We start from the raw sequence: 22224 nt of genomic DNA, 5'->3' as shown, positions 1-22224 counted from the left end.
ATTTATTTCTAAGGGAATGTGGTTCTTGATAAAATGAAGTGGTTACCTTTGTTCGCGTAATAAGCTCTACTCTTGGGAGGTGAAAATGCATCATCTTGAATATTTTATAACCTTGCATAGCAGAATGCTGAGCCAAAAGATCAGTAATGACAAGCAAGTTGAGTTTCTGGGAAATTCCTTTATTGCTGATTTTTCTTAAAAGTGGAGGAATCTTCAAACATTTGGCAGAAAAAACACCAATGTTTCTTAAAATACAACTTTGAAATCACTTAAGAATAAGAAGAATGGGAATGATGTAATCTACTTTAAAACCAAATTTTAAACAAAATTACAAAAAGGTGCGTTTTTCAGAATTCTTCTCTGCATTAATGCACCACGCAAACAAAAAACAAACAAATGCAAAATAAGGATAGGGAAGAAAGTATTTGTGTCATAGAACATGTTAGTGCAGAATAATGGAAAGTTGTTGATTTAAGACAGGGTTGTCCAACTCCCAGCAGGCAGGCCAGATATGTCTTGCGCTGGCCACTCCCACACCTAGTTTAGCGAAGGGAAAAAAGTCCTGATACGTCATGTGACGCCACCATGACGACATGAGTTTGACACCCCTGATTTAGGATGCTTTCCATTGACTGTTCATTAAGTTTGCACTTAGTGCTGTTGTGTTTCTTTATATCCAAACATAAATTGGATATAGAATAATTACTATTCTAGTCTTAGTTAACTTTGGTTTCAGCATTACTCTCTAGAAAGAAAGAAAGAAAGAAAGAAAGAAAGAAAGAAAGAAAGAAAGAAAGAAAGAAAGAAAGAAAGAAAGAAAGAAGAGAGAGAGAGAGAGAGAAAGAAAAAGAAAGAAAGAAAGGTAAAATAGTAATTTAAGTAGGTATCATCAAGTCAGGCCCAGTTTCAGTGACTCTGTCAGAGTATATTCATGAATTGGAATAGGGCTTAGTAACAAGGTCAGCCAATGGGAGCTGAAACACTTGGGAGCCTGGGCATGGCTTAGCTCTGTAGCTCTGTGTCTGTGCTAGAACTAAAACTAGTCTGCTGCTGGAACTGAAAACAATCTCTCCTCTCCACCACATTGGAAGAACCACTCTTGGTATTGTATATATGTCTCGTGTTATTATGTATATAAAAAGAAGTTAATGAATCCTGCTGCATCAGTTACCTGTGTGTGCTTTCTGGATTTGATTTCTGCAACAAACTCTGACAGATTGTACCATCCTGGCCTGACCCCAATGATAATCACTGGCTGGATCTTGCAAGGATATTTCCCTGATACCTTCCGACTATCTGCTTTATTCTTTGTCTCTTCATTTTTCCACTTTTCTCAACCTCAGCCAAGAAGCATCCTCTCTTCTAATTGATTGTTTGCTTACATTGTCTATTTTAAGTGTCTGAGTTTCTGTTTACCAGTCTTTGCCTCAAGGGACCAGTTGTTCAGGACCAATTGATTCATCCATCTTGCTGTTCGTGGTACTTTTAATAACAATTTCTTTCTCCCTTGTATTCTTTCTCAACCACCCCCCTCCCTCACAACATTTGCAGTTTAACACAGGAAAACAATTGCTTTTATTATTCTGATCTTTTTATCTGAGAAATAGGCTCATTCTGCATTATCTTTTCTAAAATGGTATTACCTTTGTCCCTGGGATAAATCTCTTTATTTCTTTATCAATCTTGATTCCAGAAAAATAAAGTTATTCACCATCTTGGTTACTTTGCTCTCAGTTGTGTTTTCACTGGGGATATTAGCTGATATCTTTTTCTTCTAAATATAACATCATTTTTTTCACTTCCTCGTTTTAAACTGAGCTATGCCAGAGGAGCCATTCCACTCTTGCCATTCTTGAAGTACATTTGCTAATGGGTTAAAAAGATCTAAAGATCATATGCCTTCTTAGCTCAATTCTTTTCTGAATCACTGTTTCTCCAAGCTCAGTTCTTAGTTACTTGTTTATTGTAAATATTTCTCAGAAGAATCAGATATTCTGCATACCCATTCACTTTACAGCATTTAATTAGGAAACTCAGCCTTAGTAAATTATATTTTGTTTAGCTTGTTAAGTTCCATCATTTAAATTCTTTTCGTAAAATTCTAAGAATTACCTATGTAGAAAGCATCCCATTTTTCACCCTCTTTATAAATAATGGATTTAAAAGAACCTTTGTTTTTGGTCTACAATCTGGGCAAATATATTACATGAGAAAAAGATATAAATGACCTACAAAATTATGAATATGAAACTATATATATTTCTGTAATAAGTTAAAATTATCATTTGTTAGGTCTTTTCTTAAAGAGAAGTTCTTCACCTTCCTTCTGCTTGCATGATAATTAGTTACAATATTGTCCATGGTGATACATTAGCTTGAAGAAATAATTTTACTTTGATCTGCTGATGGGTATGTCCAGTTGAATCCTTAGATATGTTCTTCCACTAAATGTTCATGACTTTATCATTCTTTATTTTCATACAAGCTGATGTGCTAGAATCATAATTCCTAGAATTCTTAGCCATCAGCCTGGATTGGATGGATGATAGAAGATAGATAGATAGATAGATGATAGATAGATAGATAGATAGATAGATAGATAGATAGATAGATAGATGATAGATAGATAGATAGATAGATAGATAGATAGATAGATAGATAGATAGATAGATATAATGTTGGATAATTTGACTAACGTTTTGTTTTTATATGAATTTTCTTTAGTTGAATGCAAATGTGAACAACTTTCAAAGAAGGTTTGTGAATGAAGTAAGAAGATGTGAATCCTTAGAAAGGGTCCTTCGTAAGTAGCTTTTAGTTTATTGAAAAATTACATTTATTGAGAACTGTTCTTAGTCCAACAATCTCCAGAATGTTTTACTGCACAGAAACAGCAATTATTAGCACTTTTTGATTTAGCATTTTAAAGGTCCCCAGGAACTGAGCAAAAAGTGGAAATAAGGTGCAGTATTAACTGGAAAGGAGGCACTGCTTGCTGCAGATCACTGTAGACCATTGGTCCCTAATGCCCCTCACCAGTCCGTGGCTTCCCAGGGACCAGGCCGCACAAGTGAGTGGAACCAGACAATGAGTGAAACCATGCCACCCCTGCAGTCCATGGAAAACTGTCCTCCAGAGAACCAGTCTCTGGTGCCCAAAGATTTGAAGGCAGCAGCTGTAGACCATGCCCAAATGAGTAGAAAATCCCAAAGGCAGATTTCAGATTCCTAAAATCGTATTGCAGTAAAACCTTTTTGCTGGAGATCTTGGGGAATCTGCTGATCAGTGCCAACAGCAAGGCTTAGTTGCATAAATAAACTTCTTAGAAAAAATTGCCTCCTATGGGTTAACACCCAAGGATGTCCCAAAGGTGTTTTTCCATTCAAGGATATAGTTACACAATCCACATTTGACAATTATCTATGTATGTGTAAGTCAAACAGTTTAAAAATGTGATTAGCTTTCTTGGAAACTCTTTATGAGCCGCGGTGGTGCAGTGGTTAGAGTGCAGTACTGCAGGCTACTTCTGCTGATCACCGGCTGCCAGCAATTTGGCAGTTTACTGGCTCAAGGTTGACTCAGCTTTCATCCTTCTGAGGTGGGTAAAATAAGGACCCTGATTGTTGGGGACAATATGCTGACTCTGAAAACCAGAGAGGGCTATAAAAGCACTATGAAGCAATATATAAGTCTAAGTGCTATTGGTATTGCCATTCGTAAACTGTTCACCATCCCTCTTTCCAGATCATTTTTGTTTTTGAAAAAGTTTTCTGACATTCTGTAGATCCTTGGCAAACAAAGCAATAAAAACAAATATCTTCAACTTTCCGTAGGGTTTAACATACCTGGTTTTTTTAATGAGAGATGTCTTCTGCCTTGTAAAAATGAAAAGCAGGACTGAAAATATTTACCTGTGTTTCTTCCAGTGATGCTATTATACCATTGCCAATTAAGAAAACCAGAGATTTAAAAACTGTTGCCCTTAACCACTCAAAGCCTGGTTGCCCCAATGATTAATGCAGAGGATATCTCTTTAACATGACACAACTTGTCACTCCATTTATTAAAGAGGTGAAAAGTTAGGCCATATCCATGTTCGCACAAAACCCTTAATCATCAAAGTTGTAACTAACCAAGTTTCATATGGTGTGGGAAAGGCAGAAGAGTGTGTTTTGTGAACTTAGCCAGTGTGTTTCCATTTGTTTTTCCTCCCAGGTTTTCTGGAAGGTGAGATGGGGGAGGAGATCCCACCTGTCATATACGGGAAATATCCAGATACTCCACCACCACGAGAAATGATTGACTTAGAGGTAGGCTTTGCATGTTTTTGGTTAGAGAAGCACGGTAGACAGTTGGGTTAACCCAGCAGGAGACGACAATCCAAAATAACATTAAGTCAAGATCGTTATTCATACCATTAAGTCAAGAGTCACTCAGAATAGTTTGTTCGATATAGAAAGTTTATAAATGCAACAGCTCATTCAATTTTGTAGTTCCTAATTGTAGCTCTGGCTTTATCATGTTTTATCCTTCTTAAGTCTACTACTCTTCCTTTTTTTTAAAAAAAAAATCATTTTACTTCTACTATTCTATTGTTATTTCATGGTATGCTCTATGTTATAGTTACAAATAAAGTTAATTACTTATGGTTCTCATCTTCTCCAGCCAATATGGCCATGCTGGCGGAGGATTATGATACCAATAATCCAATATATTGTGAAGCCATAGATTGGAGATTGCTCTAACTAATACTTAAACCTGGGAGGGTAGGAATTGGGTAATCCAGTACTTTCTCACTCTTGACTAACTTAAAAGCTAAGTAGGATTGCACTTAGCTGGTGTTAGATAGGAGGAATACCAGGAATACCAGGGTTATAGGCTACCCCGGGAAGGTATAAACACTTCTGAAAAAAATCCAATGTCAATGAAGTAACAAGAAATCACCGTTGATTCAAAGGAATATTTTCTTTTTACCTGTTAGTCTAGACAGACTATGATCAGTAGGGTTAATGGTTAAAGCTGAATTGAGAACAAAAAGTAAATGACTTGGAAGCTTGTTGCTTAACTAGCAGAGATGTAAAAAACATGTTAGAATCCCTCATTGTTTTACCTAACATAAACAGAAGATGATTTGCTGGATTTTCCATTAGTTATTTCACTACCTGCATTTAATTTATATCATTTGTGAATCATTCATACCCAGAAGTAGGGCTGAGACGTTAACATTCACTGTAAAATTGCCTAACATGCTGAGATGCATTTTGAAATGTTTGCTGTGTAATAATCCATCTTTAGAATAATCTATTTTGTCAGCACTGAAGTGTGTGACAGAATGTTTGGACATACAGTACTTCTGTTTCTCTCCGGCTATAAACAGACAGTCTTGGAGAAACTGGAATGTGAGTTGGAAGAAGCCAACCAGAACCTGCAGTCATTGAGGCAGAACCTTCTAGAACTCACTGAACTCAAACATCTCCTGAAGAAAACCCAAGACTTCTTTGAGGTGACACAATTTTTGAATGCATTCTTGTCATTTCAGAATTTGGGTTCAGCTCAACCATCTGAGCCTTTTGAGGTAGTCCAGACAAGAAGCACACCTAGAAGTACTAGTTCTGCTTTATTGTAAAGTTACTGCCAACTATCCAACTAGTGAATCCAAAATAAGCTCTCCGGAGTTTTGAATACCCAAAAGTAAAATTTTATTAGATACACCATTTTGGTACTGAAGAAACAAAAGCAGCTCAGGTTTTCCTGTGCAAATGCTTGCTTAGTTAAACAATACTATTCCTTTCTCCCACCATTGGGTGATCACATTGTCCAGTTATGAAGCCTCCTTTTATTATGGGAACAGTCCATCTCTTTCTCAAGCACCTACAGTGGTGACCTTGATGGTTGCCAGGCTCTCACAATCCCCACTCACATTCTCAGCATTCTATTTCCCTCTTTGCTCCCCCTAATTAATTGGCAAGTTGAAAAATGTTAAGTTTGAAAGACACAAAGTGGTTCAATCTTGACAGAATTAACAGAGTCTTACAAGCCTAAAGTACATCTCCCCTCTTAACTTTACAGTCCAAGAAACTAGGGAGGGTCCCTATTGAAATATATGCTATTCCATGTGTTTTCAATGGGCTAAGCTTCCTCATATTTGACTGTTGCCCTGACTGCAGCTCTTCCCTTGCCTCTCAAAGTCATTCCCAAGTATCATTACATCAGTCCCAGCAATGATTCTGGGAATTCTTACTGATCCCCCACCAAGTCTCAGCCAAGGGTGGCTATGTGTTGCTGTGCTAGTCCTCTGTGGTAGAGGGAACCAACTCTTCAGGAATATTAGAACTTACTTTTGGAAATAGGCTATAGTAACAGAACCTTGGTAAAAATAGGCTCCTTTTCTTGAGCTTACCCAAGTCTTTCTAATATTATCTTACTTCCCAGAAAATAAAAAATGCTTCCATTTTCTTTGGTTATGTAATTGTTCTTGCCTATTTCCATTGTTATCTCCCAGCTCGTTATGCCCCAATATTCCTTCCCCAATACAGTGGCCTTTAGATGTAAGCTTTTGTTTATCCACTGGTTAGCCTCTAATATTGCTGTGGTATCTAGGGGATGCTAGGATAGCCAAAGGTGTCCTAAAACCACAATCTTTATATATAAAAATGGCTCTCTCTGTGTGTGTGTATGTAATGTTCCAGCATAACTCTGGAACAACTTGAGCAATCTAAACCAAACTTGGTGCACAGATGACTTACTCTCTGGAAACAAATACTGTGGGGATAAAACCCTGCTAACATCCCTTGGAATGTGTGTTCTGTTAAGATACAGCCTGTTGTGCCTTAAAATGGCTTCTATTATACAGCGCAGTGGAGTCGCCATGGTAACGGCTTCACAGTACTCCACAAGGGGGTTACCTCTGGTAAGGGGAAAAATCCACCACTAGAAATTACATTTGGTCCAGACATTTGTGAAATCTGGCAACGGCAGGTTAACAGCTAGTAAATAATAAAGAGATCTTGAACTGGCTAAGTTTTGGGATCAGGCTTTAGGTTAAGTCTTTCTCCTGCTTTCAGACTGAGACTAATTTGCCTGATGATTTCTTCAATGAAGATACTTCAGGGCTATTGGAATTGAGAAGTACTCCTGCAGCAGTTGCTGCGAAACTGGGGTGAGTATTGTTTCTTTTGTGTTGTATTCCCCCATATTTATGTCTTGGTGATCTAGCTTGAACTATGGTTCAAGCATCTCATTGAAGTGAACACACTTTCTCCCGGCTGGATGTAGCTGACGGTGAAGAATATCCTCCATTTAGCATATTTATTTATCAATCATCATAATATTTTCCCTTTCTCCCGGAGCTGGGCTGAAGAGGCCTCCATGAGGCAGCAAATGATGCAATGAGGATCATATCCTTGTAATATAAGCTCCACCCCCATCACATATCTATTGGCAGTGTTGCATGCATGTATGAAAGGGGCTGAGCTTATGTCATGATTTCATCATTTTGCTGAAAGTCTTTAGTCGTATAGCTCCCTCTATAGAAATGGTCATCTCTGCTTGGTACCCAAGCCTTTCTAACCATGCCACTAAATTCCAAAGTGCTACCATTTTGAGACACAAAAATGAGAACTGCATATAGGCTTATATATAGGCTTTCAACTGCATAACCCTTACATAGGCTTAATTTAAGAAGATATGGGGGAACATCACAACTTCTTCCCCACAAAATATTTATTAATATCTAAAACTTGACCCACTTACACATGTGAAGCTAAAGTTAACCTTGTCCTACCGCAGGGGTGTCAAACTCCATTTCATTGAGTTCATCAAGGCTGTGGTTGACCTCGGGGGGCCAGGGGTGAGTGTAGGCAACTGGGTGGGCGTGGCCACCTTGACACCACTCCCCAAACTGCTATCATGTTTCCGGGGACGCCATTCCCCAAACTGCTATCATCTGGGTAGACCAAGACAGCTCCGCGGGCCAGATCTGACCACATCGCGGGTTGGATGCAGGCTGTGGGCCTTGAGTTTGACCCCCCCCCCATACTACTGCATCTCTGTCCTACTAACATGACCATCACTCAATTGTAAAGTTCCTCAGAGCATGCCATCTTTTTGCTCCCAAAATTTTCCCATTCTGTTTTAGGATATTTGATACTATCTAAGAATGCTGGGAGTTATCAGTTAGTCAGTCATTTTATTTATATTAATAAAATAGTCCCAACACATGCAGAAGGTGCCATGGTGGAGAAGGCCAATCTAGGAACTGGTGGTAGGATTACAATTGGTCTAATTCAATAAACTAATTACTTCTATCAGAATGTATTATACAGGGGTATTATGTTTGTTTTGCATTCCATAGATTCATAGCTGGTGTGATTAAAAGAGAGAGGTTGGTGACTTTTGAACGTTTGCTGTGGAGAGCCTGCAGGGGAAACGTCTACCTGAAGTTCAGTGAAATGGATACACCCTTGGAAGATCCTGTCACTGTAGGTACCAATAGGTTTTTAATTGTGTTACCTCAGATCTTTTACCTGGGCTACAATGCCAGGAAATGGCTGGGATTGTATTTGGTTGCGTCTGTAACCATTTTGAAACAGTTTCTCCCTAAATCCTATTTCCTTTCCCAGAAAGAAGAGATGAAAAAGAATGTATTCATCATCTTCTATCAAGGGGAACAGCTGAAACAGAAAATCAAGAAGATTTGTGAAGGGTGAGAAAGAGCATTTTGACTGTAACTGAAATTAATGAATCTTGAGTTGGTCAATTAATGAAACTTGAGTTGGCTTTCAGATTGATCTCAGTGGGATTTTAATGCCCACTGTTTTGTCTTGTCTTAGACAAGACCCAGCCTGGAAAATTCAAAGTGTAATTAAGTCCAGAGTTGGAACATGCTGATACAATCCAGGTTGCCTGTGTGAGATTTAAATCTTTACTCACAACTATCTGATAGAGAATTATCACTATTACAATTGCTTCTGGTTATGTCACTGAAATTGATATTGAACATGTCATCCCAAAGATGTTTTTTAAAGAGGCAATTGGACTTTGTTTGTTCTTCCTTGAAGACGTGTCATCCAAGAAGCTTCCTCGGTTCTGGTTGGGAATTTAGATAAGAAGCGTCAGAACTGAAGAAGCTCCTTGGATGAGAAGCAAAACTTCCTCAAGGAAAAAAATGCCTTTGGGTCAGCCATGACCTGGATGACGGAGAATCTCCATAGACATATTGAACATGCCCCATGGATTACAAATGTTTGGGGGTGAGGACAGCTCCTTAAAGAGAGGCAAAATGATATCATCCATGTCCATATTGAAGATAGAGATCCTTCGAGATTTACAGTACCTTAGGAAATTTGAAGCGCCACATTTCTAAATCCAAACCAATTATTCATGGGCTTAGCAGCTATGATGGTGAACCTATGGCACACGTGCCACAGGTGCATATGGAGCCCTCTCTGGGGGTACATGAGCTGTCACCCCGGCTTAGTTCTACCACGCATGTGTGCGCGCCTCCCTCCAGCCAGCTAATTTTTGAGTCTTTGCTATGCATGTGGGAGATGCATGCACATGTGAAGAGTCGGGTGGTGTCATGCGCACATGTGCAGGGTGTGGGGGGAGCAGGGTGTGTGTGGTATACTTCCCAGGCCCCATTTTTGGTCCCAGGAGGCTTCAGGGAGGCCTGCTAGGCCCATTTTACTGCACGTTGCTCTTAATTTTTAACACTAGAAAAATTAATGAGTGTTAAATTTTACCTACCAGATTTATTAAAATTGGAAGCAGAGCAAAAGATAAGCATTTCCCCCAAGCCTTCTCTCTTTCAAATGAGGATGCTGCAACACTAATAGGTGTTCTCCAGCAGATTTTATCAATTTCAAAACTCTCTAGTGAATGGTTCATGTGCTTTCCTAGATGAAGGTGTCATTAAAGTAAAAGTGACATTCTGACAGGCAAAACCAGCATGCAAAAGAACTGTGAAAAGATCAAAGCTATTGGGCTGAAACCTTGTCTGTGTCGGGGGGGGGAGGGAGGGAATGTAGCTTGTGTGGGCTCTTTTAAAGAGAGATATTTTTTCAAGTACAATTTGAGAACTTAAAAGTTTGGTTTAAAATAATGGGGTGAGCATCTAAAGCTTTTCCTAATGAAAAACTAATTAATATGCTTCAGTTGATGGTTTGATTTGAATAGATAATTGATGAATCCATGTTGTCCTTGAAGCTGGAAGAATATAGGCATGGATAGCAGCATCAAGGTGGGGTGGAAGACAAAATAGTGTGATGGTAATCCTACCGCTGTTGTATGCAGATGTACAAAAGAAGATGTTGTGGCCCGCCAGCAGCCAGTGAAGCTGGTGGCAGACTCAGACAGAGAGAAGGTTGGGGAGAAACATGGGCCAGTCCTGGAGTCTGGGGAAGGCTCTGAAGAGTGATCTACGTCGGAGGCAGAGATGGGGCCAGGGCCGTCCGACAGTTATCAACTGCCTTTGGAATTGGATATCAGTGGGGCAGAAGTTCCCAGTGTGCACATGCGCAGAGCTGCCATGAGAAAGGGACAGCTAAAGAACAAGGATCGACTCAGGAGTAAAGCCACAGGTGGACGGTGAATGGCCCCTCCCATAGGGAATAAAGAGGAGTGAAAGGGGAGGGGAGTTTGCAGGAGACAATTAGTTCAATTCATTAGGGTGAAGATCTCTTCCTGACGTCTTGCCGAGTAACTGCTGCTACAGCATGGCATTTGAAAGATATTGGCCTGGCAACTCTCCAAGCCTGATAAAGGTCTGTAGTTGTGAAATCTCATGAAAGACTGTTTGTCGGGACTTTGCTGGAGAGGAATGCCCTTTAACAGAAATAAGAGAGATTTTATCAGGACAAGGAGTCTGCTTCATGATCTTAGGAAGCCTAGGTCAGAACAGTAAAAAGGTTTGCATGAGCCATGGTAGCACAGTGGTTAGAATGCAGTATTGCAGGCTAATTCTGCCAACTGCTAGCAGTTCGATTCTGAACAGCTTAAAGTTGACTCAGCCTTCCATCCTTCCAAGGTTGATTAAATGAAGACCCAGATTTTGTGGGCATTATTCTGACTCTGTAAACCAATTAGAGAGGGATGCAAAGCCCTGTGAAGTGGTATATAAGTCTAAATGCTATTGCTATTGTAATATTTGCCCACCCTCCTGCAAATTTGATGGTGCTACTGGATAGGTAGCATTTCCTTCTTGCGATGAAGCACTCTCCCCCCCCCCCCCAGCCTATGTTTAAGCTTTCCTAGTAATGGAAAGTCCAGTCATTATGTACAGCATTGGAACAAATCAATTTGGCTATTAAAATCATCTACTCTAGAAATTATGTAAAAATAGATCTTAAACTCCAGTGGTCTCTGCAGCCACAGGTGACATTGTGACATGTCTGCCTTGCTCTCTCTTCTGGCCCACAGTTCCTGAAAAATAATAATGTTAATTAAAATATTCAGACTTTCCCTTTCAATACATATTAAGGGGAAAGGTCGACAGGCAGATGGAACTGAAAGTGTAAATACAACCTCTTATCCCAGAACTTGACTTCACCAAGAGCAAAAGGGTAGTGAGGGAAGTAAAATATGCCTGCTTGTGAGTAAAATATGCTCAGAACACATAGTTTCCAAACAGGAGTGGGCTTCAAAAATTTTAACAAGAGGTTTTCTACCCAGGGGGCATGACCTAGTCAGCCTCGTGGACCACGTGTCTGTGTGTGTGTGTGTGTGTGTGTGTGGTGTGTGTGTGTGTGTGTGTGTGTGTGTGTGTGTGTTGGTTTTTCCCTCCCCAGGCTCCAGAGGCTTTCCTCAAGTCTCTGCGAGGGTGAAAATGGCCTCCCCAGGCTGGAGGCCCTCTGGAGGCCAGAAATGGACTTCCCAAACTTCTGGTAGGCCTGTTTTATGCCCTCCCCAAGCCTCCGTGCACACCCTGCACTTACCTGCATCCAAAATGGGTCACATGGGGACTCCTGGCAGGTGAGCGGCAGGGCCAACCAGGAGTGGGATTTGGGGGTTGCAAAGAACTGCACAGAATCTTAACTAGAGGTTCTCCCGAGCAGCCCTGATTTCAAAAGTTTATACCATAGAAACCTGGTATATTTGTTCATTACAGATGAGAGACTAATGGGGTGGACAATTTGCAGGATCAATAAAAATGAAAAGTCTAGCAAAAGCAAAACATTTTATTGATTCTAATAACACTCCCAAGAGAATATCCCCCATCGCCTAGGAGCCCCACAGAGAAAGCCTTCTTCTGCATGGCAGGTAGATGAGTCTTTGAGAAGGTTGACTCCAAAACATTTCTCCTAATGAACATAATGGCTTGATAAGCTCCTAATAGCCCTTAAGTCATTTAGCTAGTCAAGTCTTAAGCCATTCAAGATTTACCTTAGAAAGCAATTTTATCTTAAATTGTCCATTAAGCAGTTGGAAACCAATGTAGAACTTCCATGGTATCTGTATACCTGGTACTGGTTCAAAATCTAGCTACTGCCTTTTTTAAAACAATTACAACTTTGATACCTTTATTGTAAAGTGCATTTCAGCGGACACAGTGGCTGCAACCTGGTATTGTCTCTTCATTAGGTTCCGTGCCACTGTATATCCCTGTCCCGAATCAGCCGGAGAACGCCGAGAAATGGCTGCTGGCGTCAACACAAGGATTGAAGATCTCAACACAGTAGGTAGTCTTTAGCTTTGCTTGGAGTAATATCAGAGGTGGTATTCTACTGGTTCAGGTGTAGCAGAAGTTGTGGGTGGAAATGCCCAGCCGCCCCTGCTCTACGGCATCCCATTTAGGCCCCTTTTTCACCAAAAGTGCATGTGTGTAAGGCTGTGTGCATGCGCGGAGGTGGCGCATGTGAGTGAAGTCCGGTAGGGAAGGTACCACCGCTTAGTAAGATGGAGTGTGCCTTAGGTCAGCATGTGCCAATCCTTAGCAGCTGTTGGAGCTCTGACAGAAGTGGAGAGTATGTAGTTCAGATATGTCTCCTAGCATCCTTCCTATGGTGCCAGTCAGCAAGCAGTTGAGTCTAGAGACCATCCGCTGTGATTCTTATAAGGCTTCAGAGCCACATCACTTAGGGCGCTATGAGAGATTTAAATGGCAGCTGGTAATAAAAATAAAGCACCACTGCGGTTGCCATCAGGACTAATAGCAGATAGAACAATAGGTGGGCATAGTGTAGAAGCTGCTGATATGGGATGGGAGTAAAATGTAAGAAACTGGAGAATTAGTCAAATGGTCCCAATAATGGGGTAGAGCAGTAGTGTCAAACTGGCAACCCGCAAGCCAGGTGCGTCATGAGTAGGCTACGCCCACTGCAGCTCCGCAAAGGGAAAAATGTCATGGCAACATGACACCCATGGGGTAGAGCAAATAAAATAGCAATAGCAATAAGACTTATATACCGCTTCATAGGGCTTTCAGCCCTCTCTAAGCGGTATACAGAGTCAGCATATTGCCCCTAACAATCCGGGTCCTCATTTTACCCACCTCGGAAGATGGAAGGCTGAGTCAACCTTGAGCCGGTGAGATTTGAACTGCAGAATTGCAGTCAGCTGAAGTAGCCTGCAGTGCTGTATTTAACCACTGCGCCACCTCGGCTTATAAACTATGAATCTAAGCCAGTTCTTTCATCATACACATGTGTCTGTCTGTAACTGCCAGAATTTCTCAACCAGGAAGGGCATTCTGCAGACTGGCTGCAGAATTTTAATAGGGTAGTTGTAACCTATACGTTTGTTGAGTTCCTAATCTAAACTTTTGCCCCTACTTACAGGTAATCATCCAAACTGACTCCCATCGACAGGGGCTATTGAAGGAAGCATCTGCGAACCTGTGGGTCTGGGGAATCAAAGTGAAGAAAATGAAAGCCATCTACCACATCTTGAATTCTTGCAACATTGATGTCACTCAACAGTGTGTCATTGCAGAGATCTGGTTCCCTGTGGTAGATACCCAGAGGATAAAAGTAGCACTAAATCAAGGAATGGTAAGGAGAATTCTGTCATTTTTAGCAAACAATATTTACTCAACTGAGTGCCCTGAATCTGTGGCAGGGTACTTACTTTGCCTGCAGAAACTAGAGAAAATTTCTAGTAATGAATTATTACTAGGTCAGTAATCAAGGAGAAAACAATACTGTCATCAAGGAACTACCAAGAAGAAAACCACATCTAACAGTAAACAATAACAGAGTTGGAAGGGACCTTGGAAGTCATCTAGTCCAACACCCTGCTCGCACAGGAGACCTCCACTAGGGATTCAAACCCACAAACTGCCAACCTTTCTAATTGACAAGCTCAGTGTCTTAGCCACTTAGTCACAAAGGAAGTTTAACAGAGTTGGAAGGGACCTTGCAGGTTATCTAGTCCAACCCCCTGCCCATCTGCCTCCAGCTAGGATTGAACTCACAACCTCCTGATTGTGAGGGGGAGCTCCACCTCTCCACCAAAGCTGGCAAGGCAAGCTCCTGTATATAAACTGGGAGCGAACCCCACACCCTCCAGCACTGAAGATATTCTCTTGTTGGATAAGGAAGCAAACAACCAATCTCAGAGAACACCAAGGAATCCACAATTCAACCCCAACTAATATATCCTCTTCTATTGGAAAAAGGACTGGTGGTTGTTGAAATACTGCAGAAAGTAAGGAAAATGACCTTATGTAAGCTCTGTTAAGCAATTCAACAAAGGGGTGAAAAAAAGTCCACAAGAGAGTGATGATAATATACCTCCAGATACCTCCTAATTCACAGGTGTATAAGAAGGAGGAATAGGTACAGCACAGACAGAATTGCAAGATTCTGTTGTTACATCCAAATTTAGTAAATATACTTTTAACCTTTTTGTGGAGTTGATTTCCAGATCTGGCCTGCTTGGACAGATAATTTATCCCAGTACACCAAATTATTTTTTTCATGACGCAAAATAAGGGAGGATCTCCTCGTACTCAACTTCTTGTCTCTGTTGGAAGTAGAAACGCTACTGATGTATACATTTTGCTGTGTACTTAAAAGGGTTCAAGCTGGAATAACTAAATTTGGAATAAATAAATAAATAAATAAATAATAAATAAATAAATAAATAAATGAAAGGGATTATCTGTGCTAATTACTACAGTATTGTTTTCAGGAGCTCTAGAAAGTCTCTTTTTTATATAAATACAAATATTCTAGATTGTTGTTATAAGTCTACTGCTGTGTTTAGCTTTTGTCTGTTTATTTTATTCATTATTTATTTATTTTATTTCATCAAGCATGAATTAGAGAACAGATATAAGTACTGTATAAACATGATTATGAATACATGATTATGAATATGTGAAATGGATACGATAACAAGGGAATATTAGGAGAGGGACTGGGGCTGGTGTGATTATGCACACCCCTTAAAGACCTCTTAGGAATGGGGTGAGGTCGACGGTAGATAGTCTAAGGTTAAGGTTTTAGGGGTTTGCAGAAGAAACCACAGAGTCAGGTAGAACATTCCAGGCATTGACCACTTGTATTTTCTGCAATCAAGTTTGGAGCGGTTTGCCATAAGTTTGTATCTATTGTGTGCTCGTGTGTTGTTGTGGTTGAAGCCGAAGTATTTATTGACAGGTAGGACATTGTAGCAGATAATTTTACATACTCCGCTTAGGTCGGATCGAAGACGGTGAAGTTCTAAGTTGTCTAAGCCCAAAATTTCAAGTCTGGTGGTATAAAGTATTCTGTTGTGAGCAGAGGAGTGGTGGGCTCTTCTTGTGAAATATCTGGACTCGTTCGATTGTATTAATGTCTGATATGCAGTGCGGGTTCCATAAAGATGAGCTGTATTCAAGAATAGGTCTAGCAAAGGTTTTATATGCCCTAGTTCGCAATACAATATTACCAGAGAGGAAGCTTCGCAAGATTAGGTTAACAACTCTTAATGCCTTTTTGGCAATGCTGTTACAGTGAGCTCTGGCACTTCGATCATTAGAAAAGAGTACTCTCAGGTCCTTGTCAGAGTGGGGATTGTCTACGAGGTCATATCCACCCAGCTTGTATTTTGTGTTCTGATTTTTTTTGGGGGGGGGGCAATGTGTAAGACAGAGTATTTGTTGGTTGAGATTTGAAGTTGCCAATTGTTTGACCATTCTGACACATAGTCAAAGTCTTTTTGTAGGGTAGCAGCATTGTCGGTGATGTTCAATAGTTTTACATCATCAGCAAAGAGAACACAATTGCTTAGATTATGATCATAAAAGTCATTTATGTAAATTTTATTTATTTTATGTAAAAGTTATGTGTCTTCCTTTTAGGCTGCTTTTGAGCAATTCTGACAATTTTTGATATTTGCTAATGTTTATTCAACATCAAACTAGCTAAATTGCTTGACACGTGAGTGGCTTGTGTATTTGCTTGGCTCTAGATAGAGGGATTCCAAGACAGTGTGTTGGACACAAATTAAACTAGAAATAGCCCGCAGTTGTTTTCCAACAGTGGGAAAGAATCCACAAATTCTCACTGACAGCTCCCTAAAGACTTTTCTTCCCATTATTCTTTGGTAGAAACTACAGATGTGAGTACAATATACAGCCAATTTTAACACTATACTGTAAGTGTATTTATTTATTTAACTGTTTTGGTAACCTAAGACCCAGTCTGTTGAGATTCTAGGAAGTAGACCAGTGTTTTTCAACCCTTGGCAACTTTAAGCTGTGTGGATTTCAACACTCAGAATTCCCTAGCCAGCATGGTGGCTGAGTAATTCTGGGAGTTGAAGTCCACACAGCTTAAAGTTGCCAAGGTTGAGAAACCCACTGCAATAGACTAACAGGAACATGGAATTGGAAGAAACCGTGGATGTATTCACTGCCTAATTCTAATCATTGTTGATTTGATCTCAGGAACAAAGCGGTTCTACAATCAACCCCATCCTGACTGCTATACAAACCAAGTTGGAACCTCCTACCTTTAACCGAACCAATAAATTCACTGCTGGATTCCAGGCCATTGTAGATGCTTATGGTGTTGGGAATTATAGGGAGATTAACCCAGGTATATGGACTCTGATTTATTTTTGATCCCTTTTTTTAAGATAGCAGGTTTTCAGTGACTTTATTCACTGCTGTTTATTTCTTTTATGCCAAATGTATCCACGTGCTAATGATCATTTAGCACCTTTGGGGTAGATTGTCGACATCCTTAGAAGAGAGAGTCAACCTATTCTCCAAAGCACCTGAAGGCAGGGCAAGAAGCAAAGGATGGAACTAATCAAGGAGAGAAGCAACCTAGAACTAAGGAGAAATTTCCTGAGAGTTAGGACAATTAATCAGTGGAACAACTTGTCTCCAGAAATTGTGGGTGGTTCAACACTGGAAGTCTTAAAGAAGAGACTAGACAGCCCTTTGCCTGAAATAGTATAGGGTCTCCTGATTGAACAGTGGGGTTGGACTAGAAGACCTCCAAGGTCTCTTCCAACTCTGTGGTTCCATTCTATCCTAATGGTTAAGGCAACCAAGCTAGAAAGCAAGAGACCATGAGTTCATGTCCTGCCTTAGCCATGAAAGCCAGGTGGGTGGCCTTGGGCCAGTGACTCTCTCTCAGTCCAACCCAATCTCCCATGGTTGTTGTTCTGGAGGGAAATAGGAAGAAGGTGTGTTGGATATGTTTGCTGCCTTGAATTGTTTGTAAAAATAATAAAGGTAGGAAGTAAAAAAATAAACAAACAAAATATTGCCACCTAAAATACTGCTTCTCTTACAATATACATCCAATATATATCACAGGTAGAACTCAGAGCTAGCCAAGATGAAATTCAGAATAAGGCATTGAAACTTTACATTTTTAAAGGTCACTATAAATAACCAATATAGGAATAGACTGCCTGGAAACATATAAAGGATTTTTTTTGTCTTTTTTGTTTCTATAATTGTCAGAGGCAAGGGTTTTTTTTAATAGAGATTTTTGAGGATTAAATTTTTAAAAAGATTGAGAAGTTTTGATCTAAAAAGAGACACATCCATAAACCTATTAGGTCCAGATCCTAAAATTATACAATGTTTTATCTAAAAACATTCAATTCCAGATATTCAGTACAATTGGCCATGTTCTATTTTATAGAAGTTAATTATAATTGCCACTTATAATTCATTCTCTACTTGGGGTACTTCAACTCAAAAGAAAACATGCTTTTAAATTAGCAGCCTTTCATTATTTTATAATTTATAATTTTAAAATTATAATTTATAATTTTATATATATATGTGGAAACAAGCATAATATACTGTGTAACAGTGCCATCTGTTGATTCCAACCTAGAAGGCATGTTTTAAAATTTTCATTGAAACCCAGTGCATTAGTTTCTGTTCAAGCTTTGGTTTAAAGATGGGTTGGTCCTTACTTAAGATAGCAGGTTTATCTCTGATTCCCAATTGTAGTCAAATATGTACCTTCTGGCATCGCTAGATAAGGAAAACGTTGAAAAGTGTCCATTGCTTCTCAGAAATTTGGGAAACAGACTTTCAGTGTCTGGTAAAAAGATTCTTCAATCCATACGTTGAATTTGGAGGCTCCTTACCACTCAAAAAAACCCCAAAGTTGTTTGTAAACTGGTTTAGAATCCCTTGCTTTTTTGGGGGGGGTGTCTGGAAATAAATTTTGTCCCTTCCACTAAATTAGTTGAGCAGAGAAATGTGTTTTTTTTTTATTCCTAACTCTTCTGGAGTAATCCTTAACAGCAAGACTAGGCAGTCGGTGCCTCCAACTAAACTGGATTTCAGTTCTCCTAATTTCCAACTACAGAAACCAATATCCCAAAGGTGTTTTTTCAAGAGGCACCTGGACTTTCTGGTTTTTCTTTGAAGATGTTTCACTTCAAAGAAAAACCAGAAAGTCCAGTTGCCTTTTGAAAAAGCATCTTTGGGACAACCATGACCTGGATGACTGAGAATCTCCATAGACATTTACAGAAACAATGATTTTTCAGATTAAATCAAACTTGCGTATTAGGTAAGGAGTTGGCCTAGAAATCAGGAGGCTATAATGTCTAGTCCAGAGATGGTATTCAGCAGGTTCTGACCAGTTCTGGAGAACTGGTAGCGGAAATTTTGAGTAGTTTGGAGAACCGGTAAATATCACCTCTGACTGGCCCCGCCCCCATCTGTTCTCTGCCTCCAGAGTCCCAGCTGATCAAGAGGAAATGGGGATTTTGCAGTAACCTTCCCCTGCCATGCCCACCAAGCCACGCCCACAGAACGGGTAGTAAAAGAATTTGAATCCTACCACTGGTCTAGTCCCACCTTAGGCATGAAAAACCTGATGAGTGAACTTGGTCCAGTCACTCTCTCTCAATCCAACTCACTTCATGAGGTGCTTGTTGTGGGGCAATTAGGGGGAGGAAGGAGTATCAATACGTTATCCAATTTGAGTTGTATATGACCAAAAAAAAAGGGCAGGATAACAATTACAACAATTAGAGGCATCGATTTTTTAAAATGTTCTCTCGCTGAAACATAAATTGATTTGCAATGTGTACCGTGTTTCCCCAATATAAGCACTTGGCCTTATTTTCGTGGAGGTCTTATTATTTTTGAGGGGCAGGAGGTGGTGAGCGTGATCACCTCATGGCTGTTGCTATGTTGCAATATTTTCAGGGAGGGCTTATTTTAGTGCATGCGCTCAAATGCCTGATTGGGCTTATTATCTGGGGAGGTCTTATTTTCGGGGAAACAGGGTACATGTTTAACAAGTGATGTGACAGATTTTTTCTTTCCTACAGCTCCCTTCACTATCATTACTTTCCCTTTTTTGTTTGCGGTGATGTTTGGCGATTGTGGTCATGGTACAGTTATGCTGGCCTTTGCGCTGTGGATGATCAGCAATGAAAAGTACTTTTTAGCTCAGAAAAATGACAGTGAGGTAGGTGACTTAAGATGGTATCTCACGGCTCACAGCAAGCAGCACTCAAAGTGTCTTTTTATTATTATTATTTATTACCGGTATATTCTACTCTGCCCAATCTCTGAAATTTGTGGGATAGATTACAAAGTTATTTAAAGCATCAAGTTTCTAAAATTGTATTTAAAAATATTACAGAAAAAAATAGTTAAGCAATGAGAGGAAGACGATCAATCAGTTATCGATGGTTATCAACCAGTTGATTTCAAAGGAAAGGTATTATTTATTAAATTTATGGGCCACACATCTCACTACCCAAAGTGACTTAAAATATGGGCAATATAAAGCTGAGGACAATCCTCTAGAAATGCTGAGAAATATCTTTACACAGAACTGAAAATAAGTAAAAGGGCCAGTAATACTTCCTGGAGAGGAATTTCATAACCAGAGTCCCATATCTAAGCAGGATTTCTTCTTGGTCACCCATCTTACTTCTCGTGGTGAGAAGAAGGGTCTCTGAAGGTGACTCAGAGGTGATCTGCTACTGGTTCGCATGGGTTCAGGAGAACCCGTAGCTAATGTTATGGCTGGTTCGGAGAACCTCCAAATCCTCTGGCTGGCCCTGCCCACCCCTCCCCTCTCCTCCCAAGAGTCTCCATTTTGGATGCAAGGTAAGTGTAGGGTCTACCTGGAGACTCAGGGAGGGTGGAAAATGGGCCTCCCGGAAGTTCCGGAAAGCTGGAAATGCTCATTTCTGTCCTCCAGAAGACCTCTGGAGCTCAAGGGAGGAAGTTTTTGCTCTCCTAGAAATTGGTGCAGGAGGCCATGTCCACCATGGCCACGCCCACCCAGCAACCAGGCAGAGAACCCTTTGCTGAAATGTTTGAAGCCCATCCCTGAGGTGACTCATTTCTTTCCAAAGCAGTAAACAATAGGTAAACAATAGATGAAGAATTGTCTCTTCAATCTTGTGCCTTCTCAGCTAGCAGGATCAGTATTGGGAATTGATGTCCCACATTTCTAGGAGACGCCAAACAGAGAAGAGTGCCATTAATGAGTTTGCAGTAAACTTTCTTCTTGATCATGCCTTGATTATATATAATATTCTTGTGCAGATTTGGAATATCTTTTTCGGTGGACGCTACTTGATCCTACTCATGAGTATCTTCTCCATTTACACTGGCTTTATTTACAACGACTGCTTCTCCAAATCGTTCAACATATTTGGATCTTCCTGGCGTGTCAGCCCCATGTACAACAATGGTGGATGGACGTAAGTGGCGCAAACAATGCTTGATCATTGCAGAACATAGCAGTGGTATGCTCAGTGCGCTCTTTAGTTCCACAATCTCTCTCTGAATTTACCCCTAATGATCTCTAGCGCAACATTTCATATTTCATAAAAGGGTTTAATCAGTGGCTGACTATGATTAAAAGCAAACAGGAAACAGTAATTACTAGAAACTTCCCTTAGTTTGATTCAGAAAAGGCATGCCTATAAAATATATTTTTTTCTGAGCCAATTCTAAGCTTTTGATTCTGTCAAGCTCATAATGGAAGCCAAGTAGATTTCTCAAATTATTCATAACCTCTAACCCTGAAATGCTTTTCTATGGATGTGATGGTAGGAATTATAGGTCCCCAAGAGATCTCACCATGCTAATATTTAGGCATCTGAAAATTACTTGCATGCTTAATATAATCTCCAGGACATCTGGTGTCCATATTCAGATGCAATGGAGATTTATGTTACAGGATCTCTAGAATATTCACTTTTAACCACCAAGGTGACAAAAACATATAAATTGAGGCCTACCATGTTGTACCTTCTGCACCTGGCTACATCGAGAAACATACTACACCAGGGTTGTCAAACTCAAGGCCCAGGGGTTGGATCTGGCATGCGGGGTGCTTAGATCTGGCCCACCCTAACCCTAGAAGCAGCGAAGGACCAGCCCATGGTGCCTCTGCCACTGAAAACGGAGCTCGGGTGGGGGTGGGGGGCTGCAGGCTGTTTTCACTGGCAGAGGGTTGCAGGAGGCCGTCCTAGCTGAAAACCTAGCTTGGAAGCCCTTTTTCACTGGCAAAGTGCTCGGGCCACCACAGGTGCCCCCAACAGTGATGTGGAGCTGACCATGCCCAGCCTCGCCATGCCCCCCCAGCCCCCTCCCGAGATCAAACACAACCCTGATGCGTCCCTCAATGAAATCGTGTTTGACACCAGTGTACATCTTTTCTTGTAATGAGTTATCGAGAAGAGTTCTTAAAGTTGTCATACTCTAAACTTCGTCAACCTCACTTAGGGAATGGCATCAACACAGAACAAAGTAGGATAGTTTATACAGTAATAGATAATATTGAT

General features: G+C 40.4%; 1 protein-coding gene across 1 annotated transcript in view; it reads left to right on the top strand.

Moving 5' to 3' along the window:
• ATP6V0A4 (ATPase H+ transporting V0 subunit a4) overlaps positions 1-22224 on the top strand; it is a 42548-nt gene that overhangs the window by 5717 nt on the left and 14607 nt on the right. The window contains exons 3-13 of the mRNA XM_087722471.1: positions 2725-2803; positions 4216-4310; positions 5378-5503; positions 7065-7159; positions 8354-8480; positions 8622-8704; positions 12580-12673; positions 13776-13988; positions 16871-17021; positions 19744-19883; positions 20978-21135. Of these exons, the coding sequence (XP_087578597.1) occupies positions 2725-2803; positions 4216-4310; positions 5378-5503; positions 7065-7159; positions 8354-8480; positions 8622-8704; positions 12580-12673; positions 13776-13988; positions 16871-17021; positions 19744-19883; positions 20978-21135 (1361 nt within the window). The remainder of the gene's footprint in view (positions 1-2724; positions 2804-4215; positions 4311-5377; positions 5504-7064; positions 7160-8353; positions 8481-8621; positions 8705-12579; positions 12674-13775; positions 13989-16870; positions 17022-19743; positions 19884-20977; positions 21136-22224) is intronic.

This window comes from Thamnophis sirtalis, unplaced genomic scaffold (genome assembly GCF_051295495.1).
Source record: "Thamnophis sirtalis isolate CommonGarterSnake01/CBP01778 unplaced genomic scaffold, rThaSir2_p1.2 scaffold_9, whole genome shotgun sequence".
Taxonomy (NCBI): Eukaryota; Metazoa; Chordata; class Lepidosauria; order Squamata; family Natricidae; genus Thamnophis; species Thamnophis sirtalis.
This window is presented reverse-complemented; position numbering and strand designations above follow the sequence as displayed.